This window comes from Sander vitreus, chromosome 17 (genome assembly GCF_031162955.1).
Source record: "Sander vitreus isolate 19-12246 chromosome 17, sanVit1, whole genome shotgun sequence".
In the NCBI taxonomy this organism is placed as follows: domain Eukaryota; kingdom Metazoa; phylum Chordata; class Actinopteri; order Perciformes; family Percidae; genus Sander; species Sander vitreus.
In genome coordinates, this window is record NC_135871.1 from 7,377,763 (window position 1) to 7,401,975 (window position 24,213).

Below are 24,213 nucleotides of genomic sequence, written 5' to 3' on the forward strand. Positions count from 1 at the left end.
TCGCATAGTAGACAAATTACCGTACAGTACAGGAGAAGCTCGCAGGCAGTTACAACTTACATTAGCTGTTTAAGTTTAATTACTAATGTTAACTAGCATTTTAGTTAGCAATAATTAGCCTGTGTCTATGTTATATCCTAACATATACCTACGCTCTCTGTCTCTGCAAGATTGGCAATGATTGAGATTTCTCTTGGCACAGCTACCAGAAGACGTACAACTTTCAGACAGGTTGCTCACGTCACATCTACGTCGGCAAGCTTAGTTTGAGGCTGCATAGTAACGCTCAGCCCTCACCGGAAAAGTGCTTCTAATAGACTTCACTGGTCTCAGTGGACGTCTACGCACTACCCCCATTCAAAATGAATGGAAAGACCTGCATTTTTGCCGGAAAGTTGGACGGCCGACGCAGGCTGTCTGAACGCGGCCAACAGATTCTTTTTCAGCACGCACACTGAACAAACAGTTAGTGGACCTTGAGGAGATATTCACTTAATTTCACAAAAAGTGTATAGGAAAATAAAATTGCAGACTCCACCTTTAATGGTTCCAATGTGTGGCCTTTAGAATGCTCTTTTGGATGCATGCATGAGAAATCAAAATGGAGTAAACTTACAGTTCAGGTACAAGCATGTTTCTTACAGTACAGTAGCATGTCAACTGCTGCTACTTTTCAAAACCACAACATTCACAATACTGCACGTTTACTACCATGGTCAGAGAAGTGGGAAAGGGAAGAAGCATGCCAGGAACAAACGACTAAAAAGCAGGTTTTAAGAAACTTACATCACATGTCAGCAGCTACAGACTGACCAATACCTGATATTTCCCAGTGGTGTAGTTTATGTGATATGCAGGTATACGCAGTATATCCACTAAGAAAGCTCCAGGATTTCCATATACCCACTTAAAAATGCCCAATGACACGTAACAACTAGTGCTGTCAGTTAAACGCATTATTAACGGCGTTTATGCAAACCCATTTTAACAGCGTCAGTTTTTTTATCGCGAGATTAACGTTCTTTTTGGCATGGCAAACTTTGTCGTTTTTTCCACATGCTGTTACAACAACTAGTAACGTTAGAAAAACTACAACACCACACCAGATCTAGCTAGACCGGAAACAAAACAACAGGCACGCCGCACACACTTGTTTGGGCTTGCGAGCCGGCCAAAGAGTAGTAGGCTACCATTACCTTTTGAGTGGATGGCGAGCGCGAGACGCCGAAATGGATGCCAATAAGATTCTGAATGGAAAGTTTACTTTTAAAAAGTTGTCGAGGGGGACAGTAGTTTCACGCATACACAGACTGTACGACACGGAGAAAGCAGCCCAACTGGAACAGCTGCAAAGTGCTGCAAACGCTGTCTCATTAACCGGTGATCACTGGACGTCAGTGAGTAATCAAAATTATTTTGAAGTTACTGCACACTATATTGACTATGTATATCAGCATATGGTTTTAGGACTGTGTTGTTTGTATCGTTTTTTGACTGTTTTTGTCATTTGGGACATTGTCCACCCCCTTTTCTGTCCAGGAGAATTGTTACATTCCTTATTAGAAAAATTTAAAGGTTACAAATGTCCTGCTGTGGCATCTGGTTTTTGGACCATTTTGTTTGTACTGTATAAGCAAAGTGTTAGTGTTACATCTCAGTTAGGTTAGGTACTTGTAGGAATTGTGCAATGACAGATTCACACATTTTTCTTTTGTTTACAGTAAATAAATAATAAACAATTACAAATCTTTCTTTGCATTAATTGTATTCCCGATTAAGATACACTGGTAAGAATGGCTTTCCATTGTTAATATGTACTTAAAAACAGTTCTGAAATGGAAAATAATATAATTTTATTCATGTGATAAAACATGCGATTAATCGTGATTAACTACAGAAATTTGGCGATTAATCGCGATTAAAAAAAATTATCGTTTGACAGCCCTAGTAATAATATACTTTGCATTGTAATTTTGATATATTTTGAATTGTCATCTGTTAAATCTGTCATCTGTTAGGCTAAATAAAGGTATTTCTACCGCAAATTGGTGCATAAAAGTGTGTCAGAATCCAGTAAATGAAGTCATTGATGCCCCCCCAAAAGGCCAATTCTGGCCCATACATATACAGTACAGTATACCCACTACAATACATTAGACTACACCACTGACATTTCCTGTAATAAAATCCCCAAATCAGTGTACTATTTTCAGCAAACTGCTGTAATAATCCTCCCATCAGCACACCACTTTGCCTTCCTGGTCTCTGCTGCTGACTTCAAAGTTTCTGTCTCTCTGTCTCAAACTAAAACAGATGTACCTTTATGTATGTTCATACCTATCATTAAGCACTCATACTGGTAATCTTTAAACATTTTTAAAAACATTACACAACTACCCATTCATACAGTGGTGTAGTCGAATGTATTGTAGTGGGTATACTGTATATATATATTGGCCAGAATCTACCGCATATCATAGTGGGGGGTCTGGGTGTCCTCCCCTAGGGAAGTTTTGAGCATCAACGACTTCATTTCCTGCATTCTGATACACTTTTATGCACCAATTTACGGTGGAAATACCTTTATTTAGCCTATGTGAAGATGAAAAACACAGATGACATTTCAAAATATATTTAAATCATAATGGAAAGTATGTTGTTACGTGTCACTGGGCATTTTTAAGTGGGTATATGGAAATCCAGGAGCTGTCTTAGTGGGTATAATGCGTATACCTGTGTATCACGTAGACTACACCACTGCATTCATATCACCAGCTAGAGCTGGACAATATGGAAAAAAATCAAATATCAAGATATTTTTGGCCAAATACATCAATTTCGATATTGCAGCGATATTGTAGGGTTGACAATTAATGCTTTTACAAAATATTTTCACAATAAGAGTATAGATAAATAATCATCAATAATGTGAAAACAATGACTAAGTGGGTAAAGGCAAATAATAAAACAGCTAGTAAGTCTGGTAAGTTCAGAAAAGTACATCACTTTACTATATTGCAGCCTCTAAAACCAGGAAAAGACAACACTTGTCACGATATTACGATATTTAGCCTCGTATATCGATGTCAATATAATATCAATATATTGCCCCTCCCTACCACCAGCCCCCTTGATGTTTCTGTTTGGTTTAAAGAAATAATTTGACATTCAGGGAAACACACTTTTTTTCTTAAAATGACTGAAAGTCTGAGCTGTATTTATAAATGAATGATTTCCATGTGTGTTGTGTCAAAACTCATACTGACCTTCCTGAGCTTCTGCAGGAGCTTTCCATAGCAGAAAAATATTACTCCGAGAGGCAGAATGAAACAGGTGATGAAGAAAACGATGATGTAGCTGTGATCGAGCATGCTGGTTGAATACCTGTTCAGAGGTGGAGAACAAAGATGTTTAAATTCGCTTTAAACTGGGTACAAAACATACATGTAAACCTGACCAGAATACAGTTTTTATTTTTTACAATAAATGTAGTAACACGTAGTGAACGATCAATAACAATAGATATAGATCAATCAATAGATTGATGCAAACAGCAGACCATTTGTTTGAAAACACGTGTCCCTTTAAGAACAAAATGGTTAACAATCCAATCATTTCCTGGCTAGGAGGTAAATGTCATTTTGACATTAAGAAGCTTTTATCTGGCTAAAGAGAAAGATGACAGTTTTGCATCTCATTTGAGCTTTAGTTAAAAGGGAACTTTCACAGCTGAGACAAATCTGTGACACAATTAGGGTCCCGGAGGCCACTAATTTATTCTAATTATGTCATTTCCATGAGAATACCTACTGCCATCGGATGAAACAAGCTCCAGATTAATGTGTAACAAACTACCTGGAAGACCGTGGCGTGTGTGTAAGTGTGTGTACCTATATATTCACGCACCGCAGTCCTTGTTGAACAAAGTGTGGCCTGCACACATCCATTCACACCTTATTCCTCATGATTTTATTGGCATTTGGTGACACATATGTAAAATAGTACTTTATAATGCATTAATATCTCCTCGGTTTGTTCAAATTGCTTTTTTGAACAAAACAAATCACTGAGGCCAGTGGGCGGTGCCATGCTGTGGTTAAAAGACAGCATAGTTGTGAGGGATTTGTTAGGTATATATGCACAAAATAAAACACTCAGGGATGCTGCTAGAAATTCTGGGTCTGTGATAGAAGCTCACACGAGGCTCTGATGTTGGAATTATCTGTAATCCGTGATATGTTCTAGGACCCATGTGCAGCTCTGGCCCCCTGGAATCATTCAGCTTGTCTCCCTTCATGCAGTGCCCCTGAAGGCAGGACATGAAAATACAGTGTTTTTTTGTCTTCTAATTGCACCCCTACAGACAGCCATGCACCATTTGGTTGTGCTCAAGTGGCTCCACCTGGACTCAACACATGTGCCCTCTGTTTTATTAAAATATACTCTATTCCTGTGGCTACCTCGTGCCATTAGGTTTGTTTCTATGGCCCCTTCCGTGTGCAGAAAACACCATAACCGGTCTTTGGTCTGTAGATGTACAGTACATAGTTGCATTTGTTCATTCAATCTAAGGTGACATTTCAGGTGTATGACTGAATAGGTCAGAAAATGAAACATTCGGTTCCCCCAGCAGCTCAGTCCCGGTGTAATGATGAAGGGACTCGGGGAACAGAAGTACAGTAGGTACTGCTATGCCTATTTCTATTTTTTTTTTTCATCCTGCGGAGGGCAGTATAGTGGCGTTTTGACTAGATGCGAACAGATCCCAGCCCTACGTTGTCCATGTGTTTTGAGCATCATGGCCATAATATGAAATAGAAATAGGAATTTTGGGGCAGATTGCCAGGTCAGTGAGGTCACCACCTGAAATTGGTCTGGTGGTAGGTTTAATGAAATTGATTGATTGAAACGTACACCATGTCATTTTCTGCTGCTAGGGGTCTCTCAATCAAAACAAAAACAAAAGACGTCATTGCTGTCAGGTTCTCCTGGTTAGAATTCCTTCAGTGTTTATTGTTCAGGAGGTTTTTACAGGGAGACAAATTATGCGCAGAGGTCTCCTCCTCTTCAAAACAGTCCAAGTGATATAAATCGGTAAATCAGATTCACGTTTAACAATGAGCGTTTCTCCAACACTGTTCGGCTGGTCCGTGGAGGGGCTGGAGCTGAGCTGCTGCTAGCTCAGCTTGTTTCTCTGATAACTTCAGATCCAGATGTCCAATAACTAAAATCCTTCATACGGTTAAAATATATAGACAAATACAACCAAGACCAAAAAAAGTGTAGCGTAAAAATGTGGCTTAAAACTGGATGAAAAGTCAATCATGACAGCTTCTGGCAGACCCTAACGCTGATGCCTGCTCAAAGGGGATATGACGCCATTGACAGGCGACGGCGACTAAATGACACGGACCATGTCTTTGAATAAAATTACAGATTTCTCTAGGTTTGAACATTGTTAGAAACATTTGGCATAAGTTCAACAAAATATAAAACATGGGTGTAGTCATTTTTAGACATTTTTAATGTGACAAGAAGTTACATATTATAGCTTTAACCATGCAAAGACTCTAAAAAGGCCAAATAACAACAACACAAGAATACTGCTTAAAAATCAAATAATACATTTATTTCACCTCATCGGTGAAGCCAGTATTAAACCTAAGTGTCCTTACACACTTTTGGGTATCGGATCATTAGGAACGTAGGTCTACGAGACGCAAAATAATTGAATTCATGAACGAAGAGATGACTGCTAAAATCAACAAAATAATAGCCAACAGCGTTAAAGGAACACGCCGACTTATTGGGACTTATTCACTTATTCACCATAACCCCCAGAGTTAGACAAGACAATACATACCCTTCTCATCTCCGTGCGTGTTGTAACTCTGTCTGACGCCCCCAGCGCTAGCTAAGCCTAGCACAGATCCTGGAGTTAACCGCTTCCAACTAGCCTACTGCTCTGAATAAGTGACTAAATAACGCCAACATGTTCCCATTTACATGTTGTGATTTGTATAGTCACAGGGTGTACAAATAACAAGGTCATATGAGACACAGCCATCTTCTAACCGTATACAAACTGGGAATTATATTCTCAGAAAGGCGAAGCACTGCTACTTCTGCTACTTTGGCGGAGTGATTTGCTAGCAGCACCTGAAGCCCTGTGGTGAGGAGTAGAGAGTTCGCCTGGAGTTCGCTCAGAGTTAATAGAGTAATAGAGTCAACAATTACTAGATAGTAAAAGCATAGTGACCTTGTTATTTGTACACCCTGTGACTATACAAATCACAACATGTAAACAGGAACATGTTGGCGTTATTTTGTCAGTTATTGGGAGCAGTAGTCTAGTTGGAACCGGTTACCTCCAGGATCTGTGCTAGGCTTAGCTCAGACAGAGTTACAACACGCACAGAGATGAGAAGGATATGTATGGACATATCTAACTCTGGGGGTTATGGTGAATAAGCTAAAGTCCCAATAAGTCGGCGTGTTCCTTTAAGGGAATTAAGTACTTAAAAAGAAAAGATGTTCAGATAGTTTTGTCTTTTTTTCTGCTAATCCCATGCAGCTCTCTCGCTTTCCCTCAGAACTGGGGGACAGCGCTGTGCGGCCCTAATCAAATAACTTAAACTTATCTGTGTCCATCATGCCAAACCAGATAACAAGCTTAAAATATTCTATGGGAGAAAACTTTAAAGGTGTTTCATTACTGGTGTATCATGACTCTGGTATCTCTGCCAATATTTCTGTTGTCTTTGCCATTTTATCTAAATGGCACGCAATACAACCCTTCTTGGCGCTGGGCCCGCAGCAGCTCCATCTTTTGGTCAGAAGGCCAAAGTAATTTCACATTCAGTGACTTAATGAGCCATTTCAGCATTTAAATTGTCTCCAAGAGTGCTGTTGCCAGCCAAACTGTCATTTTTGATGAGGTGTATCACATGAACCAGTCCGACCGATTTATTACCAACAACCTGTCAAAGTAAATCTCCTCATTTAAACTGGGAAGCAAAGCTGACTTTTGGGAGAACACTGCCACTGGACGACACCAAAATATAAAATGTTAAAATCCTTTCTTTGGGAGCCCAGATAGCTCAGTTGGTAGAGCGGGAGCCCATATATAGAGGTTTACTCCTCGACACAGTAGGCCCGGGTTTGACTCTGACCTGCAGCCCTTTGCTGCACGTCATTTGCCCTCTCAGTCCCCTTTCATGTCTTCAGCTGTCCTGTTAAAATTAAAGGCCGAAAATGCCCAAAAGAAATCTTTAAAAATGTTAAATTGTTCATTTTTAATATATATATTTTACAACCTTGTATTCGATCAGTGCTGTTAAAGGTGCACTATGAGTTCCTACATGGTCACTTCTGTTGACGTTCCAAGTAAATACCAAAAAAATACAGAGCAAGCTCGCCCCTCCCCCCATGTTTCCGTAACTGTCATGACTAACTGACTAACTGTCACTAACCCCCAACCATCTTGTCGGTGATTGGCTGGAGTGGTTTGTTGTATTTTGGTGCACAGCCTGTGCCCCTAGTGTTTGTTTGACGTTTACGCCCCCTGTGTTGTCTCCCGAGACCGGGCTTTTTCACAGTGTATTCAGGGGACAGGCAGCTAGCGGATCAAGGACAGATGCCTACAATTTGAGACAAAAATGAAATTGCACTGAAACCATGCAGGAATTCATAGTGCACCTTTAAGCTTCATGAACTCACATCAGCCACCACTCTTACTTCTTACAAAACAGTGGAAGTACTAAATAGGAGTAATGTTTAACTAATGCATGGCTCATGACGATTTAATGCGTGAATCACTGCTGACTGTGTCATTAATTTCTGTTGCTTACTGTTATGATATGATAGGTTTATTTGTGTTATTAATTTGGATATGCCAACGTTTTGATTCAACCAAATTGTTAACTGTAATAATACGCATAGCCATAACACCAGATTGGCTAGTAATGGTCATATCATTGTACCTAGCCTAAGGACTTGCTCATCGGAAAAAATGTTATGTATCGAGCCATAACAAAACTGGAATAAGTTACCCCTGAATATTTGGTTAATTAAATAAAAATCATCTTTCAAAAAGTGTATGCAGAGGCATCTATCTGGCATTCAGATGAAAGATTGAATACTGGAAAGTAACTGCATTTGTCTTAAATTGTTTATTTATTTAATTTGATTATTAAACATTTCATTTCGTAATTTGTCTCAGGATTACACAAACTCCACTAACAATATTCAGGAAAGGTGATTGAAAATTATAGTATGCTGCTTTTACCACAGCTTGCTCCTAAACCAATCCGTTCCTGAATGCATCAAGTTTAAAGCTATGGGCGAGAACGGCGCTGAGGCTTTCTGTGCCTCTATTGCAGGTTTGGCGCACAGGCCAACGTTTACGTAGATTTGCGCATGTGTAGACGGGTCTCATACTGGGTTGAATGATCAACGGTGAGGCAAATAGTGCTTTCCATTTGTACTGATTTCCCGAGGTCAAAGTCGGAAACAAGCCCCCTGACGTCGGATTTCCGAGCTTGAAACTCGGACAACCTTTATAGTGCGTTCCATTTACCTCGGAACACGGAAGCGGTAGCTAGGAATGACATCACACTTGAGTTGAATGTGTTCCATTTACAAGTCGGATTTTCATTGTTTTCATTAGCTTTATCCAGGTTAGCCATTGTTAGCAGTGCCAGTTTATAACGCATTACATCATTTTTGTGTGCATACAAACAGCGTAACAACATGTCCACAGATAGAATATGGACAGCGCTGCGTATACGACTGATTTAGTGAGACAGAAATAACACAGAAGTACTTATAACTGTTTTACTACTGCTATCACAACTGTTGATGCACAGAGCAGCCATGTGGAATTTTTAGCTCGGGGTACTCGGTGGTTGCCCGAGTTCCGAGCTCAGAAATCTGAGGTGAAGGGGCGTGTTTCTGACTTTGACCCCAGAAAATCTGAGTTCCGAGTACAAATGGAACGCACTAAACCTTGCAGTAGAAGGAGTTCAAAATCCAACATAGCTGCCCCCTATATCAACAGTTGTGAAAGCTGTAATAACATAAAGGTATAAGCACTTCTGTCTTATTTGTGTCAGTCATACACGCAGCGCTGTCCATATTCTATCTGTGGACATGTTGTTACGCGTCGTTCACACAGGAATGTTCAACTTGTGACGTCATTCCCAGCTCCGGCTTCCGAGTTCCGAGGTATGGTAATGGAACACACTAAAAGACGAACCTGCCTCATCCACTCACTCCGAGCTGCTCCGAGCCATCTCCGCTCCCGCGAATTTGCGTTTCTTAGGATGGCGAAGGCATGTCCCACCCTACTCTACCTCTGATTGGCTTACCTTGGTATTCTTACCCTAACCCTAACCAATCTCATTACTCCTCATGCCTAACCCACCAACTAACCAATCGAACCGACGAAGGCAACGAGTATTAGCCAATTAGAAGCAGAGTAGAGCGGGACATTCCTTCGGCATCCTTGATAACGCAAATTCGCGCCCTGAACTTCCCTGTGATGGATATTTCATACTTTAAAGTGCTCATATTATGCTCATTTCCAGGTTCATAATTGTATTTAGAGGTTGTATCAGAATAGGTTTACATAGTTCAATTTTCAAAAAACACCATATTTTTGCCTCTCTGGGAACCATCACCTTATCGTGGTGGAGAGGTTTGTGTGTCCCTATGAACCTGAGGGCTGTGTTGTCTGGAGCTTTGTGCTCCTGGTAGGGTCTTCCAAGGCAAAGTGGTCTCAGGTGAGGGGTCAGACAAAGAATGGTTCAAAAACCCTATGAGTGACCGAGGAAGAGATGGAGTGACCCTGCCCGGAGGAAGCCCGGAGCCCCCGTCTGGAGCCAGGCCCAGATGGAGGGCTCGTCAGCGAGCGTCTGGTGGCCGGGTTTGCCACGGAGCCCGGCCAGGCACAGCCCGAAAAAGCCACATGGCATCCATCTCTCCATCCCATGGGCCCACCACCTGTGGGAGGAACCGCTGGGGTCGGGTGCGCTGCCACACGGGTGGCATCTCACTTCTGTTCTATCTTTGTTGGGAGTCGCACGTGCAATAAGTAAGTAAGTGAGAGTAAGAGTATGAGGGCGTGCCACGCTAGCAGCTAGGCGAGCATTATAACGTGTGTTACAAAGTGACGAACGTTTGTCACGGAAGGTAAGGCTGGACTACAATAGAGCTGTTTGGAGCAGTTTGTGAACAGTGTTTTCTGTCATGGTTGGGGTTTTTGTTTCCAGTTTTCTAGTCCTTTTTTTGTGTGTTTTTCTGTTGGTCCTGCCTTTCCCTGTGCCTCCTGTTTTTTCCCTCCTCCTGTCTGCTCCTGCCTGCTACTGCCAGCTGATCATGCACACCTGTTCCTCATTCCATCATCACCGCTCTCCCGCCACGTACACCTGCCAGCCATCCACAATCAAGCTCAGTACTTCAACCCCGGCTCCACTCACTATTGTCGCTGGATCGTTGCTTCAGTCGTCCCTTACCTCCTTTCCCTTTTTAATAAACCTATTTTTGTTGTTGAACTTTGCGTTTGGGTCCGTTCTGTCCTCCACGCAACAGTTTTCTGTTGGAGATGGTAAGGCCCTTTGGGGTGGACTTTGGGCTTTTTCACTTTGTAAACCTATAACATGCACAAAAAACATACATAACACAATAAAGGAAAGGGAAAAAGCTAATATGAGCACTTTAAAAATGTGTCCACTTTGGCTTTGTCTACACGTGAAGTAAGTGCCCCCTTTATAATCTATAGTTATATAAACATATTTGACACCAAGATGTCCCTTTGTTTTTTTATCCTGGTGCGCCGTCACCATACCCTGTGTGGTGTGTGTGGTTATGGTGCCATGTGCTTATGCGCATGTTGTAGAAGTGTATATATAAGCTGCTGTGTTATTGGTGCGCTAACACCAAGCCTCCTGTATCTGTGTCTCTCTGTCTCTCTCTCTCTCTCTCTCTCTCTCTCTCTCTTGACACAAAGGCTTTTATTGTGTTATGTGCTAGGGTTAGGGTGTCCTATCCGGACAAATAATACACTGCACCTTACTGGTCAGAACTGATTTGACGTACACACTAACACTGTTTTTATGTGTTGTTGGTGACTCTAATTAAGCCCGGAGGTGGCATTTGTGTGAGATGCAATCGGAAGGAGAAGCTGAGAGCTTGAAGCGGCAAGACGAGAGACAAGACAGTATTTTTAAAAACTGTTTTATTAATCAGACAACACGACTATTTGTAAATGCACCTTTTATAACCTGAACTTCGAGGAGTGGGTTGGTGCGGAGCCCCGACGACTACGGAGAAGAAGCTGTAAGGTGGAACAGCTGTCGTTTCCGAGGAGGAAGCCACAGATTACCGAGTGAACACAACACAACCCCTCATGAACATAGGAAGGTGTACACTCATCCAGGCAAACTAAGGTCTCATTCTCACGTTAAATGCAACATACAAGGGTGTCGGACTGGGGTTAGAAATGGGAATGAGTACCCAGGGCCCTCATGTGAGGAGGGCCCAAATAGATGTTAGAATGAATAGGTGTGGATGCGGGGAGGGGCCCATAGAGAACACCTTTCTACACAGTAACAATAACTAACCACACCTACTCCCATAAAAGACCTATCATATCATAACACTCACCATTAACAAATGATCAAGTCACCATGACTGATTATTTCACACTTTACAGATCATCAATTAAGAAATGTTAATTCACAGTTACTTTATGCAGCCAAATTAGCTAGACTCCACTTACATAAAAGTGTATTTCAGACCGATGCATTTGCTAGGCCTCCCTGAAAGCAGGCTAACTATTCTTATAGAAATATGAAAATACTTTCTTTTTTCTCAATTTCAGTCCACTCTCCTCTAATTTGTCAATTAGCACCTGACAGCTTCATATTTCTGAAAAAAATATAGGTTACTTTGATTGCATATCAATTAATGTATGAAGTAACTGTGAATTAACAGTCCTTAATTGATGATCTGTTAAGTGTGAACTAATCACATGACTCATAGTGACTTGATCATTTGTAAAAGCAACAGGACTCCATGATACATTCTGCATTAATTCATGCATTAAATCACCATGAGTCATGCATTAGTTAAACACAGTGGTGTAGTCTAATGTATTGTAGTGGGTATACTGTACTGTATATTGGCCAGAATCTGCCTTTGGGGGAGGGGGGCATATAATAGTGGGGGGTCTGGGTGTCCTCCCACAGGGAAATTTTGAGCATTGAGCATGCTCATGCATGATTGATTGATGCACATTGAGCAACGACTTCATTTCCTCCATTCGGATACTAGCCTAGAAATCTAGACGCACCCTAGTGGCAGCAAATTTAATTTGCAGCCAGGGGGGTCTAGACACTCTCCGGATCTCTCTTGGCTTGCGAGCTGGAAAAACCAAACTCTAGTCAGGCCAATCACATCGTTTATAGAGTCGGTGGGCGGGCTTATTGCTGCTGCTGCTGGGAACAGTGGTCTTCTGGAAGACTTGGGGCGTTTCTCAATCTGTGTTCTTCTATTGACTTGTGTTCTTGTGTCCCTGTGAAACATCATCTCGTGTTGCCAAAGTACTGTCTCAATACACAAGTTCGCATTTCACCAAGAACAGTTAAGATTCCATTCCATGGAAATGTTCTTGACACGTCCATTTTACCGAGGATGCGTTGGTTGGTAACTTGTATGAACTTCGCAGCACCCATATCCCAACATTCATTTCGGCATTCAATGATGGTCGGGTTTCCGGTACATAAACAGCCCAAAAATTCCCAATTCTAACAATTTTCGCCATCTTATTCATCACTAAATTCACATCTGAGAACATTTTAGGCGAGAAATGAACGGTTTGGATTTCGAATATAGGCAGCCTTGCGCAAATCTTTGCCAAATTGACAATTTGCTCCAAAGTTTTCGGAGTTTTCGGAGCTCCATGAAGTGAGGCGGCCGCCAGCTTGCGCCTGCCCGTGCCGCTATCTCCTCGCTCGGATAGTCACGCTCAGAGACCCTGCTGGAAGCCGGAGGTCTTTTAGACCGGTCCCGTAAATAAGAGGTTTTTATTTCGCCGTTGGCGGATCGTTTGTTTAAATATCACAACACCATCACAAGATTAACGGGAACCTGTGGTTAACTGTCTTTTCAGAGTTAAACTCCACAAGCAAGCGCACACACACACACACACACACACACACACACACACACACACACACACACACACACACCCACCCACCGCAGCTTCAACACACACACACACACAGACAGACAGACACACAGCGCAGCAGGCAGAGGCAGGGGAGAGAGATATACCCGTTTCTCTTCTCTTTTCTCTTCCCGATTTAGTATTTAGTTCATATGTTTTTGGTGTATTTGTTTTCCGATTTATTAGAAGTTTCTAAGCTAGTTAATTTCTAGCTGTTATTTTGGAGCCCTGCAGGTAGCCTCTGTGCTGGGGGTGTTGAGCAATAACAGGAAGAACGCATCGTCTCAAACTCTTAACAGTGTTTTCTGTGCTTGTGAACTTGTGAGTTCATTCTTCCAGGTACAACTAGCAAGAACGTTCTCCCCAAGAACACAAGTCTGTTCTTTGCATTCTTGTTATTGGGAAACGCCCTTGGAGTTAAGCTTTTCTTTGAGAAAAGAATAAAGAACGACACTGAAATCATTCTTAAAAAAGGAAGATGTGTTCGGAGTTTTGCCGACCGGATACAGCAAAAGTTTAATTTAATCTATCAACTAGCTTCGCTACCTTCTTCATTGTTCTGCCTGGTTGTAGCGCTATCCTGTTGCATGCAGAGGGAATTTGAAAGACAACCGTTTATACCGCCCCTCGGATTGAGCCCCGTCAATGGTGAGTTCCCAGACCAACATCTTGATGTGGGTCTGGCTTGTCAGGCTATTCGGATACACTTTTATGCACCAATTTATGGTGGAAATGTGAAGAAAAAAAACACCTTTAAAACCTTTATCTCTGTGTGTATCTTTGTAATAAATGTCTGACAACCTGAGCACGGGAAGGGATTTGGAGGAAAGTCAGCAGCATAGTAGATACGGTAGATTTCATCCACACCCCTCACCTAGGATACAGTCACCAACTGACTATTCTCCTGCACAATCCTTCCAAACCTTGCAAATATGCTTTTAAAATTCCGAAGCCGTCTAGTGCTGAATATTTGCATGTATCGAGAGATTAAAAAGATACACATAAATGAGGTTTTTAAAAATGCATCAGGCTGGGCATGTGGCAACATTCTGGACCTGAAACACCTGTGCTGGTAATGCTCCTGCTGTTAACCAAATGTTTTCTGACAGAACTCATGCTGAGGTGGAGTGGGTCATCTATGCGCTGGGTATCTCCATAAGGTGATCTCTTAATTGTATTATATGAACCCTTCACTCCCACCGTGCTTCAATTGAGCAATGGTTCCCTTACAGGGCTTGAGGCAGACACTCAGCCCGCAATCTGCATACCTTTGATCAAAGTAGCTAAATAGCATTACCCAGATGGCACCCTGAGGGCCAAGGTCAGAGCCCAACTGTTTCTTGACTTTTTCCATAAGACATTTTCACACAGTGTGAGCTAATACAGCATAAGCAGCAATGTAGCTCAGAGCCACAGGGCTGAGTGTGGAATGTGTAAAAACCTTATATGTTTATGTGCAAGGTATGCGGTAAGAAAGACAATTAATAAATATAGGGCTGCAACTAACAATTATTTTCATTGTCGATTAATGTGTCGATTATTTTCTCAATTGATTAGTTGTTGTGGTCTATAATATGTCAGAAAATGGTGGGGGGAGGAGGGGGGGGATTCAATCAATGTTTTCCAAAGCCCAAGATGGCGTCCTGAAATGTCTTCTTTTGTCCACAACTTAAAGATATTTAGTGTACTATCATTCAAATTACTCAAACTGATTAATCAATTATTAAAATATTTGGCATTTAGGTTAGGTTGAATCACCAGGGTTAGCACAAGGTTAAAGTCTGGTATTAAGGTTAATGTTCGGAGTTAGTTTAAAGCTGCTGCATTCAATATTTTGACTGTGAAAAAGTTGTTGCTCATAGTGACGAACCCACAGAGAATTACCACCCAACTTGGCAGTTATGATCTGCTCTTCAGCTAACAACTTCACTGTTTTGGTTCAGTGTCAGCTGTTTTCAAAACCCTAGCACCAAAAAACAAAGTTAGTGACTAGCTGATGAACAAAGTGGAGCACTCAGCAGCTAAAGAGACAAATATTTCCCTTATGAGTTGGTGGAGACCAAATGAATGCTAATGATGCTCCGTATATACTGGATGTGTAAGTAGACTTACAGTAGAATTAAACTGTTTGCTACCATATTAGCCGTATCAACTGGCGGTGGCCAGTAGATTTCTCAAACTTCGCCAAAGGTTTGTTGTCGTTAGCTCTTTTTGTTGAACTTAAGACAATCACTGTCCACAACAACAATCATGGAGTTCCTCCATAATGTTTGAGGCCTCGTAGCTCGACGCCTTCTATGTTCACTTTGTTCAGACTCAACAAAGAGTTAGCTGCTTGGCCTTAGTAAACAGTACAACATGCACAACAATAAAATTAAGGATGACAACATTTTGGGGTATGTGTAATTGTACTTTTGCATACTTTTTTTTTTTTGTAAAAGGTTGCATCTACCTCAATTAATCACTGATTTAAAGCGTAACTCTCGCCAAAATGCAACCTAGGGTATTTTTGTGAATGTACCCAAGTCAAACTTTTGTTCAAAAACATATTTAGGACGGAATCGCCACTTTTAAGATTTACTGTATTTTCGTTTTTCGGTCAAATGGTCTTTTGAATGGGAGTGCTAGGGGCACTTTTATGCTAGCCTCAAAATAGCTATTTTTAAAACACTAAGAAGGCTCAGCACAACATGAAACTTTGCTTGAAGTATCACCAGGGGCTCTACACCTTAACAAAAGCATTGACAACATTGTTTGTGTACCCAGAGTTTACTAAGAAGAAAGGTTTTGAGCAACTCACGTTAGCAGTTGTTGTTTACACTATCCGCCATTTTCCCAGTCAAAAATAGGCGATCTCCAAATGCAAATGAACGGACTCCATGGGAGGAAATGTCATTCTTATCTGAGGCTCCTTTTTCAACTACAAGGTCAATATTGTGTTTCACTAACGACAAAACAACGAATTATCTGTGCATTTATGTGGAACTAAGCTTTTGGAGCTTTCCATCTTTACTCTCCTCCCTCGACTATTTTTGACTGGCTCGATAGACGGCGACTGAAAGAACAACAGCTACAGTGAGATGCTCAAAACCTTTCTTTTTAGTAAACCTGTGTACACAAACAATGTTCTCAACGCTTTCGTTAAGGTGTAGAGCCCCTGGTCATACTTCGAGCAAAGTTTCATGTTGTGTCGAGCCTTCTTAGTGTTTTAAAAATAGCTATTTTGAGGCTAGCATAAAAGTGCCCCTAGGACTCCCATTCAAAAGGCCATTTGACCGAAAAACGAAAATACGGTCAATCTTAAAAGTGCAGATTCTGTCCTAAATATGCTTTTAAATGAATGTTTGACTCGGGTACATTCACAAAAAGACCCTAGCTTGCATTTTGCAAAGAGTTATGCTTTAATGCTCCACCTGCATGCTAAGTGACCCAAGTCAAACACATCCATAATGTTGCCAAGTGCACACTTGGTCTGGCTAACTTCTGCAGTCAACTAGGAACTTCTGCCTTTCTGCTGTTTTTGACAATCCCTGTTGCATTGTGACTGCAGAGCCTGATGCAGCTCAAAATGCTTGAAAACTTTGAGGAGTAGTGCACTGGGAATGAGAGGCTGAGTTAACTTCTAGTATGCATTTAGAATGACTAAGCAGAGAAGTTTAACCTAGAGCAAATTGTGAAGGACTTCTGTATGCATGGTATGCACAATCATGTGTGGGTGTGTGTATGTGTGTGTGTGTGTGTGTGTGTGTGTGTGTGTGTGTGTGTGTGTGTGTGTGTGTGTTTGCGCTATGCAGTGTGTAAAAACTGTGAAGTGTCTCTTTTAGCTTTCATGTGTGTGTTGGTGGCTGCATTCACTGTGGAGTTACTATTGTTTATCCATCTCATATTTAACGTCTATTTTTCCAGTATTTTTCCAGTATTCTCATTTAGATACAGAATTTCTTTTACTCCTGGCCAAGACAGCAACATAAATATATTCACACAAAAAAAAAAAGCAACTGACTTTAAACAAACAGCAAATTACATCAAACTATAAATTAGTATGTAGTGGACAAATAGTCCTTAATACTGTTTTTATAGTCTTCCATGCTTCTAAAGTACTCTAGAAAACACCAAGGTGAGGCCGCACAAAACTTTAAAAGCGCTTTCACCATAAACAGTGGGAGTTTGAGGAATGATCTTGTGTAGTCTGCCTTGGTGATACTGTTCTGCTGTTGATTCAATAAGAAGTGTCAGGCTATTTAACTTATGTAGCTTAATAATGCTTGCTGCACCCGCCGCAGAGTCCATTTTGAGTTTTGTCTTCTATGCTGGTTAATTTTCATAAGAATACCTCAATTTATCTATGCTGTCTAATGGTTGAAACAGTTATAGCTCTTTGTGGGTTACAGACAGAGATAAATAAAATGTTAATTTCTCACCAGTTAGGCTCACAGGTGGTTCCAATCTTGCTTGTAGTGTAACTGTTCCAGCCCAGCACTGGAGGGATGGTGCAGATGAAGGAGAAGGTCCAGACAAACACCAGACCCAGGACCGCATGCCTCGTTTGCAGTCGGATGTTTCCCAAAGGCCGGCAGACCACGAAGAATCGTTCGAAGGACAGAACAGAGAGGGACCACATGGCCACAATCCCTGAAACAAACAGCAGGAGGTCAGTTTGTAGGAGCTGTCACAACCACACACCACTAAGTCCTGGAATTAGTTTTTTGTAACTATGAAAGTCACAGCTCTGTGGTTTTCATTTGCTATGACGGAATCCGCATTGTTCCTCTTCAACCTGAGGTTCGACTATCGACCAAACCCTCCTTTCCAGCACCTTGGAGTAGACTTTACCGGGGAGGCTGAGAAGTGTGATACCCCTGTAATTGGCACACACCCTCTGGTCCCCCTTTTTAAAAAGGGGAACCACCACCCCGGTCTGCCACTCCTTAGGCACCGTCCCAGACGTCCACGCAATGTTGAAGAGGCGTGTCAACCAAGACAACCCCTCCACACCCAGAGCTTTAAGCATTTCTGGACGGATCTCATCAATTCCTGGGGCTTTGCCACTGTGGAGTTGTTTAACTACCTCAGCAACCTCCACCAGGGAAATTGACGACAATCCCCCATCATCCTCCAGCTCTGCCTCTACCATAGAGGGCGTATTAGTCGGATTTAGGAGTTCCTCAAAGTGCTCCTTCTACCGCCCTATTACCTCCTCAGTTGAGGTCAACAGCGTCCCATCCTTACTGTACACAGCTTGGATGGTTCCCTGCTTCCCCCTCCTGAGGTGGCGAACGGTTTTCCAGAAGCACCTTGGTGCCGACCGAAAGTCCTTCTCCATGTCTTCTCGAACTTCTCCCACACCCGCTGCTTTTCCACTTTCACGGCAGAGGCTTCAGCCCTTCGGGCCCTTCGGTACCTTGCAACTGCCTCCGGAGTCCTCTGGGATAACATATCCCGGAAAGACTCCTTCTTCAGTCGGACGGCTTCCCTGACCACCGGTGTCCACCACGGTGTTCGTGGGTTACCGCCCCTTGAGGCACCTAAGACCACAGCTCCTCACCGCAGCTTCCGCAATGGAAACTTTGAACATTGAACTTGAGTTCAATGCCCCCAGCCTCCACAGGGATGCACGAAAAGCTCCGCCTTAGGTGTGAGTTGAAAGTCTGTCGGACAGGAGCCTCCTCCAGACGTTCCCAATTTACCCGCACTACCCGTTTGGGCTTACCAGGTCTGTCCAGAGTCTTCCCCCACCCCCTGACCCAACTCACCACCAGATGGTGATCGGTTGACAGCTCCGCCCCTCTCTTCACCGAGTGTCCAAAACATACGGCCTCAGATCAGATGAAACGATTATAAAATCGATCATTGACCTTTGGCCTAGGGTGCTCTGGTACCAAGTACACTTATGAGCATCCCTATGTTCGAACATGGTGTTCGTTATAGACAATCCATGACTAGCACAGAAGTCCAACAACAAACAACCACTCTGGTTTAGATCAGGGAGGCCGTTCCTCCCCATCACGTCGGACACAAAGCTGTCTAATTAAAGCTCCACAGTCATTTTAATGGACAAGTTTTTGATAATATTCTCATAAAGTGAGACTCATTATTTTCTCCTGAGCATTTATTTAAAATTAATGTTTTCTGTTGTTGATAAATATGGCAGTTTGACAGTCTGTAATAAAGACATCCTGTGACTTCCTGTGTCACTCCTCTGTAAGATGTCTGAGTTGCCAATATGAGATTGCACAAATCCATGTTACTAAATCCAATAAGGAGTTGTTATTTCTCTTGATCCAATGTACTGCAGGCCACTCACCAGACGCCCAGGATCCCACTTTGGGAACCTGATCCGTCTTAAACAGAGCTTCAGCAGAGACCATAAAAACAATCCACTGACTTATGCCGAGCGACTTTTCAAGCTATTCCACTGTTACAAACAATTTTTTTTAAAATATCTGAATGAAATCATGAGAATGATGCTAGAGGCGCCGTCCCAACTCACTCCAGGCTGTCTTAAGTTTGATTTTGTTGTACATCTTTGTAGTTAAGTTCAGCAGTGTAACTAAGTACATTTACTCAAGTACTGTACAAATTTGAGGTACTTGTACTTTACTTTAGTCTTTTCTTTTCATGCTACTTTCTACTTCTACTCCACTACATTTCAGAGAGAAATATTGTACTTTTTACTCCACTACATTAGAGCCCGACAGATATATCGGCGAGCCGATATTATCGGCCGATATTAGGCATTTTCCAAACTATCGGTATCTGCATTTATAATGGCCGATAAATGAATATTTAAAAAATAAAATAAAAACGGACGAAACACCCTTCAACTATGTTATGAGTGTTGGCATTGCATAGTTTGTCCACCAGAGGGCGCTCTACAACGTCCCTGTTGGCAACACTCTTTGATTGTTTTTGTTATTGTGTTTTTGTTCAAAGGACTTTAAGTTTCATATCTTAAGTTTGTATTTTTATACATTTTATTTATTAGAACTTTAATATATTTTGATGTTTATTTTTAAACTGCATTATCATATTATTTTAGTGAGGACTCATAAATAACTACAAATAACTAATATATATTGGCTGATATATCAGAGTATCGGATTTTTAAATCACCAAATATTTGTATCAATATCAGCCTTAAAAATCGGTTGGACTACATTCATCTGACAGCATTAGTTACTTGATACTTTACATATTAAGATTTTTGCACACAAAACACATGTAGTTTATAAAATACAAGGTTTTATTATAGATACAACTATGTAATAATATATAGTCCAAAATGTAAGGATTTTTCCGCATTGAGTACTTTTACTTTCTATACAGTAAGTACAATTTCCTGATGATACTTACATACTTTTACTTAAGTAACATTCTCAATGCAGGACTTTTATCTTGTAACAGAGTATCTTTACAGTGTGGTATTAGTACTTTAACTTAAGTAAAGGATCTGAATACTTCTTCCACTACTGTTGAAGGTAAATACTAGTCTTGCGTATTGTGACCCTGCAAGATCCCCAGTCTGCAAAAAAGGGTCTGTGACTAAAAAGTGACAGATTGCCTTGTCTTTTCAGAGCCTTCTATTCTATGGTAGGGATCAGTTAATTGAAGCTAGAGCATAAGTTCAGTGAGCGCCTTTTTTATTTCTCACGCATCTGCATTCCATCCTCACACACATGCTCACGCATTATTCCCTGCTGTCCTGTCCAGGGCTATCAATTATCTTATCAGCTGCTCTCATCAGCTGATCTCATCTATTCAATAGCTCAGCGAAACACCTACATTGTAAGCCTATCATCCTGCTGCTGCCTCCGTTTAAATAGGATTCTCTCTCTGACTTTAGTGCAGTCATGCTGCTGTCATGTGCACGTTGCGTTCACAGCTGTTTAAAATCTGTTCTCCTCTCTATTGCTGTCAGCTGTCATTTTAGCACAAAGCGTCGCAAATGGCAAAGCCCCCCTCCACCTCCCCATCACCGCCAGTCATCGCAGATTCATCAGTTCCATCAGCTCCATCAGCTCCATCAGAATCATCAGCCGCTACCATCACCAGTGTCTGGACTCCATGGGGGGATTTATTTTGCTGCTGGCCTTCAGTTACAAAACTCCCTGTAGATTCTAAGCGCCGAAGACTTTCTACCAAGACTTAAATAGTGTGTAATCTATTATAATAAACATCCATCTTTACTTCATTCACTCGTCTCTCCTGATTGAAATGTTATTGGCGGTCACGGTGCTGGTAACCTACTTATGGCAAGTCATGCACTGCAGTTTGTGAGAAGGCTCCTGAGCATGCTTTGAAGACTCACACCGGGCTTTTGTTATTGATCCTACAGTCTGTTTTTATGGAGGTACAGTTTACAAAAATCTACACCATGGGCTCGTAAAAATACGGTTGTGAGTTACCCCTGAGTCGGACACTGTAGTGACTTTTTCGACTGCTGCCTTAACTCAAGGAACTTTCCTGTCTTTTATCTTCACAATTTATACTCAGAATTGACTTTGCACACACTACCGTCCATCACTCAATCCTTTTGTTCTAGCTTTAGTTTGCATGGGCATTATGTAATGCAGATTACACTCGCAGAGCTCCATTATGGGGGATGAGCTTGAAAGAATGCCCCATACAAGCTGAAATAGATTTACAAAATGAATTTCTAGAGCTGATTAAACAAGAACATTTTCACATTTAAAAAAATATTGTATAATCATTCCTATGTTGTTAATGTTCATGTTGCACTCTATACTGTATAGGGCTGCACAATATATCGTTTTGTTTATCGTCACCGTGATATCAACTGGCGAAATAAACACATCGCAAAATATCGCGAATGAGATTGTTGGTGTTAGTAGAAAACTGCACAGAAAACTGCACATTATAATGTAGCTGTCATTCTTTTTTAATGGTTCCTTTTAAATTCAACTCTGTTCATTTTGTTCAATAAAAGAATGTTGGAAATGATTTCCTTTCGTTTGTTTTAAATTCAACAAGCAGTTTGTTGTATTTTAGCAGAATACTGAAAGCAGCAGTAATGCAGAACTGATTTAATATGTTATCACAATGCTCAACATTATTGCATATTTTCCTCCTGGTGCAGCCCTTATACTGTATATTGTGAATTTTAGTATGCTTCTCTGACATAGTAAGGATTGCTTATTTTACATAAACAATCATTTCATGATATGAATGCTCAAAGAAACTGAGCAAAGTTACTGACACCCTGATCCTCAGTCCACTTTTTTCATTTTTGGCAACAGTTGTAGTTGAAGTGATCTATCACTTATATTTTACCTCCCTCCCAGATGGTCTAACTTATCAACAGATGTTGAAGTCAGCACTGACGGAAGTATGAGGATGTGTCATGTGGAGCTGTTTTACAGTCATCACATCATTGCAATATGTGTATTAAAAAAAAGCTCCGAGACTGACACCTAGACATCCAGTTATGGAAGTTGTCTTAAGCATGCCCTGCAATTACAGCACCAGAAAGACAATAAAAAAAACAACAACAAAAAACAGGTAAACCTACCGAAAAAAGTGACAGCAAACCCCTCCAAGACGCAAGCCCACCTCCCAAGAAAGAAATAACCCCTGGAGTTTGTCAGGAAACTTATTACTCCACCGGTGAGGGAGACCAAAAAATCAGCGATTGCCAAATTAACTATAATATAGTTCAGGGGCTGTCGGAGTTGTTTGTACTTGAAAGTGACAAACATGACGAGGAAGTTTTCGCTCAGAGACACGGAGGTGACGAAGAACATGAACACAGCCAGGAAAGTGAAGTTCCACGGCGCGATGCTCTTGATGGGTCCTTTAAACGGGTCATCAGGAGTGAAGAGTTCAGCCGCTGCAGTGTAGGACACAGCGTTCACTGACAGACTTAAAGTATCCATTGTCTAAACCCAGCGTGTAGGCCACACTAACCGAGGGAAAAATCCTGTTTCTGTTCTGTTTCTCACACTCCCAACTTCACGTGGAGTCCCTCCTGACCAGCGCGCCCTCACTAGTCTGCGTTCAACTCGCTGACAGCGCTGCGGAGCATCCTGTGCGCCCTGGGACTCTTCTTTCACAAAGTTTTTGTGTTGAAATCCTTATTGGCTGATGCGCATATTGCAGCACGGTAGGGGGGGGGGGAAATAAATCCGCGAGAAATGTTGAGTTGAGCTGTTGGAAAGCGTGTGTAGAGCTACGCGTGAGAGCGGAGTATTGGCGGTGCGCACGATGCACGGTGCGGGCAGAGGCAATGTCTTGGAAAGCGCTAGCAGCAAACGCGTGAATGACCGATATGTGGAATCCTGGAAGCTCTTATATAGACGGCTCCGGCATCACTGCTCTGCTGCCCTTCAGGAGAGGCGTCAGGACGCCACGCGCCCTCTTCATGTGCGCTTCTTTGGTTTGCGCGCTGCGGAAACCAAATCTTTATTTTTAACAACGATCAATTCCACTTTGTCCTTAATCACACTCAGCCATGGTTCATACACCAAATGAGAGTCTGTTTTCTTGGCGCTCAGGAATTACACTTTGCGATCTGGTGGCTTTGCCTTTTCCTGTGCGCAATTCAATAATCCTGCCTAATTAGGCACTTCAGCAGGTTGCTTGGTCACAGTGGGCATTGTTGTATTAATGCAAATGAAGTAGGCTACACGTGTTCAGCTTTCACACATTTCATGTACAGTGCAGCAAAAAAAAACAAAAGAAAAACGCGCTGCATAAAGGCAGCTTTGAGTCTTTTGAGTCATTGGGTCGAACACCTGCGTGGTCAATTGGATTGCATCGATCAATCGTCGAGCCATCTAATCAACTTGAATGCACTTCAGGACTTTGTGCTCAGTGCAATTATGACATACAAGTATAAAAACAAAAGCCTCGTCCGCCTGCTACATAATGTAATTAAGAGGTCAACACACACACACACACACACACACACACACACACACACACCACCACCACACACCACCATCATAATACTCACTAATCATCTTATG

General features: G+C 41.7%; 1 protein-coding gene across 1 annotated transcript in view; it reads right to left on the reverse strand.

Moving 5' to 3' along the window:
- valopa (vertebrate ancient long opsin a) overlaps nucleotides 1-23,121 on the reverse strand; it is a 32,613-nt gene extending 9,492 nt beyond the window's left edge. Inside the window, exons 1-3 of the mRNA XM_078272981.1 lie at nucleotides 22,758-23,121; nucleotides 17,650-17,860; nucleotides 3,267-3,384 (exon numbers count right to left, since the gene is read on the reverse strand). Coding sequence (XP_078129107.1) covers nucleotides 3,267-3,384; nucleotides 17,650-17,860; nucleotides 22,758-23,121 — 693 coding nt within the window. The remainder of the gene's footprint in view (nucleotides 1-3,266; nucleotides 3,385-17,649; nucleotides 17,861-22,757) is intronic.
- Nucleotides 23,122-24,213: the final 1,092 nt, after the last annotated feature.